Genomic DNA, 3,847 nt, shown 5'->3' on the forward strand with positions numbered 1-3,847 from the left:
GACAGCTCAGCTAGGCTGCTTCTCGCAGACGACGGAGAAATCTGACTTCCGTGCGATATGGTCCCACAGGTGAATAGCCACTTGCTGGTGAAAGGCAGGCTGCCACCAGCGATTACAGCCAGACACAGCTCGGAGGGGCTTTGCTTACATGTGGTTGCAAACACCGTTCCGAGGATATCCAAACCTAACACCGATTCTTCTAGCAATAACTGAGCGCGATGCAAAGCTGCAAAGACAAGTGGGGCCTTGCACACGCCTGTTGTGATCTGAAACAACGCCTGCAAATTCATCTGATGGGAGTAGCAAACTGCCTGTGAACCCAGGCTGGGAAGCAGTGCTTTACACTCCTGAGCACTGCCGTAAAGACTCCATTTCTGCCCTTCTCCCACAATATTAATTCATTTCCAGTGCATCTGAGCCCCCAGTTCAACCCTCATTCCCGCTGCCCTTCTTCACAAAACCTGCCTGAGCTAGAGGAGACGCCCTGGCTACTGCAAAGAGATCCACTGCTGTGTTCACGCTCTGGAGGATTTTGTCCCTGGGATGCAAAATGTGGATTAAAATCTCTCCAGAGCAGGGACACGCCGCTCACACTCACACAACTCCAGGCGCGCACACCTCGCAAGCACTCAGCGGCTGCCCCGGTCCGCGCGCCAGCCACCTTTCCTTCCTCCTGCCTCGCTGCCGGCCACCGAGCACCCTCCCAGCCCTTGCCAGCAGGGGCAGGCGTACAGGCATGCCCGCTCTGCTGCCTGCACACAGGGGTATGGTTACACGTAGGTTCGGAGCTGGCTGCACAGGCACGCACTCAGGGGCCGGTGAGGACATCTTCCCATGCAGGGACGGGGAGGTACACACGTGCACACAGAGCTGGCACGCCGGGACTCACACCTCACAGGGACACACACGAGTACCCGTGCGCAGACCTCACGCACGCCGGAGAGTTGCAGCTCCCACGGCTTTCGGGACACACACAGAAGCCAAGAGACATTATGGCAGGCACTCACTTGGATTTGTTCTCCTCATAGTGAGCACTGGTCTTAATGTATCTGGCCAGTTCTATCTGCATATCGCCGAATAAAGGAACCACCTGCAGCTGCTGGAAAAGAAAACAAAAAATGGTTGAAACACGGCAGAGACAGAGCCCGTGGCCCCAGCGCAACACGAGGGACTACGAAACGGCATCCTGCGTCTCTGAAGCTATGGAAAGTGACGGGCTGTTTAAAGCAAGGTGCAAACCTGGACCCAGGGTCATTTCACACCTACAAAGTGACCGAAAATGATCACAAGGCTTTTTGTGCAACGAAAATCACCCCCTGAGAGTGTTCTGGAGCCCTGGACTCGCCGATACCAGGCTGGTTATTGCCAGAACAGTTCAGTGCTGTAACCGGCCAGAGGAAAGGCTCTTTTTACAACAAAAAGAGAGAAGCATATTCCTAAGCAGGGCTTGTTGCCTTGCACCATAATCCTCCAAGAGAATAGAGGGATGAAAAGCCAGCACGTTGGTATTTTGGCAGCAAGTTGCTGCGGCTCTCTTAGAGGGGAGCTGTAGGCTGCTTTGCTGCCTGGACTGCCAGGGATGTGGCGACTTTTCCCCAGCGACTCAGATTGTACTTTGGCATTGCGGCTGCTAGTGATGTGTCTAAAAACTTCTCCATGAAGAGAAAGACACAGGCAATGGCTGCCTGCAATAGAACATGGCCTTGCTCTCCCTTTGCATCTCAGGAGGATTTGGATGGGAAGTAAATTCAAAGTGCACTGAACGTACCTCAAGCTCAGACAGGTCCCTGCTTCACTAAGCTTTCAGATGCAAACAAAATTCAACCAGGAGCTACCAACAGCTCTTCAATCAAACATGAAGCTTCAAGTTCACTCAGCTACAAAAGCCTTGCCCCAAAATTCAGGGAAGATGGTGGCAAATTCCCTGTCCTATTATCACATGCTGCTCTTCCAAGGCTGGCTTGTATGGAGGATGTGCAATGCTGTCATGAGGGATTCTCAGTGGCGCTTTCATAAAAGGTTTAAATGAAGGGGTAGTTCCTTTCACTACTCAAATTCCTGGTCAAGCCACTAGAAATTTAATCAGAAGGCAATAAACAGATGTAATAAGAGGAGTAGTTGGCCTTTTCTTATTGAGATCTGATAGTCTGGAGTGGTACTTAACTGATTAGGTGAGACCACAGCAGATGTTGTAGAAGTGCAAATGGAAAAACAGCTGGAAAGGGAAAGTTATTCCATGCAATGGAAGATATTTTACCTGATTCTCTGAGGGCCCACAGCACTTTGCAATGAACAGCAAATCTGTTTGAATGCACCCAGATACAAAACTCTACAGATTACACTGAGGGCTTGATTTAAACTGAGATTCAGTTGAATTAGCAAAGCTGAACCAGGGAAAACTCGGAAGACTCCAAGGGATGGCATGATAAATCACCTTTGCAGAGTTGCAGTCCTCAGCAGTCTCCCCAGTGAGGAGGGTATTCAGCCACCTCATTATCGCCCCATCCATGAGGTTACGGTGTCTGTCTGTAGCTCCCTACGTGGCAGTTTGAGCCCTGCTCTCAGAGGTGTCTCCAGGAGATGATGCAAATTGGGGTAAATAGGTCCCCACTCAGTCAGGGTGAGAATGCAGCACCTGGTACATCAACCTTTCATGAAACCAGCTATCTGGGCTTGCCCATCCCCTCCCCTTGCACAGACCCAGTGCATCATCTATAAACTGCAAGTTGGGAGGCATCCCGTACCCTGTCACCACCTCCGACCTTGTCTTTCAGGCTCCTCAGCAGCTCTCTGGGTAAAGCAGCAAGGAGGAGCCACTCTGCTGAAAGAGTGATGGGGAAGAAGCGCTCTGTGGCCCCCCAGAAATCATCATCCTCTCATCTTCACTGATGTGGAGCAAATGTTGGTAACAAAACTAATCTTTCCATCTCAGGAGGACTGCTCAAGCTCAGTAGGTCTAAAAGAAAACTAATTGCTCCATCTGGGAAGTTATTCTGCTGTCCTCCTGCTATACTGTTATTCTTTGCTGCCAATACATTTGTCCCTTGCCAGATCCCATCATGCCTCCTAGAGCTGACCTGCCCCAAACCTGAGATGCCTCCTAGACCCGGCCTGTGCACAGAAGCAATGGAAAGGAGGTGTCATTTCCCCCTGCGAATGCCGCAGGCAGTGCTGTGCGGGGTCTCAGCCCCCCTCTCCATCTGCCACTGGTGGCTGGCGGCTTGCACACACACCAGATTTTTGGGGAAAGCAACAGGGTTATCCCAAACCTTTTTCGTGCTGAGTGGCCCTGGGGCAATGCAGCCTGGCCTCCAGCTGTGGACCAGCCCCGGGCTGGACTCAGCTGCACATGTGCATGGGCAGAGGAAGGCTGCACGGCTGCTTCCCACCCTGTCACTGGGAGTTCTCATGGGCCTTTCCCCAAAACCCAGATCTCAGATGAGACAAAAATGGTTCCTCAAACCACCAGGTGAGCCCTTTGAAGAACTTGCTGACACCTCCAAGTGCCACCTGACACAAGCTCTCCAAGAAGCTTTTTCTGTCCTACAGGGAGCACAGTTTATACACAAAATAAGACTGCCAGATCACACGTTGGCTGGCCAGCTGTGTCCCCTGTCCCTCAGTTCAGCAGCTTGCTGAGGGAAAGGGGAGTGCAACCATCACCCGCACAGACCTCAGCAAACCAGCCAGGTTTGCCAGTGGCCTGAAATGACGGTGCTCCTCAGGAGACTGCAAACCTGGCTCAGAAATGTGCAAAGAGGTAGAAGCGACATCAGTCTGGCACACCCTTCCCTCATCCACAAAACAGACCTCCCACATGCCGTCCCCATCCTTTACCCCTCAGCAG

General features: G+C 52.0%; 1 protein-coding gene across 3 annotated transcripts in view; it reads right to left on the reverse strand.

Moving 5' to 3' along the window:
- Window positions 1–3,847, reverse strand: part of CYFIP2 (cytoplasmic FMR1 interacting protein 2) — a 46,250-nt gene that overhangs the window by 32,693 nt on the left and 9,710 nt on the right. For 2 of the 3 annotated variants that reach the window (XM_009333522.1, XM_009333520.1), the window contains one exon: window positions 1,008–1,099. In XM_009333522.1, coding sequence (XP_009331797.1) covers window positions 1,008–1,099 — 92 coding nt within the window. The remainder of the gene's footprint in view (window positions 1–1,007; window positions 1,100–3,847) is intronic. The other variant, XM_009333521.1, reaches the window with a different exon arrangement.

Source organism: Pygoscelis adeliae, unplaced genomic scaffold, assembly GCF_000699105.1.
Source record: "Pygoscelis adeliae isolate BGI_AS28 unplaced genomic scaffold, ASM69910v1 Scaffold431, whole genome shotgun sequence".
Taxonomy (NCBI): Eukaryota; Metazoa; Chordata; class Aves; order Sphenisciformes; family Spheniscidae; genus Pygoscelis; species Pygoscelis adeliae.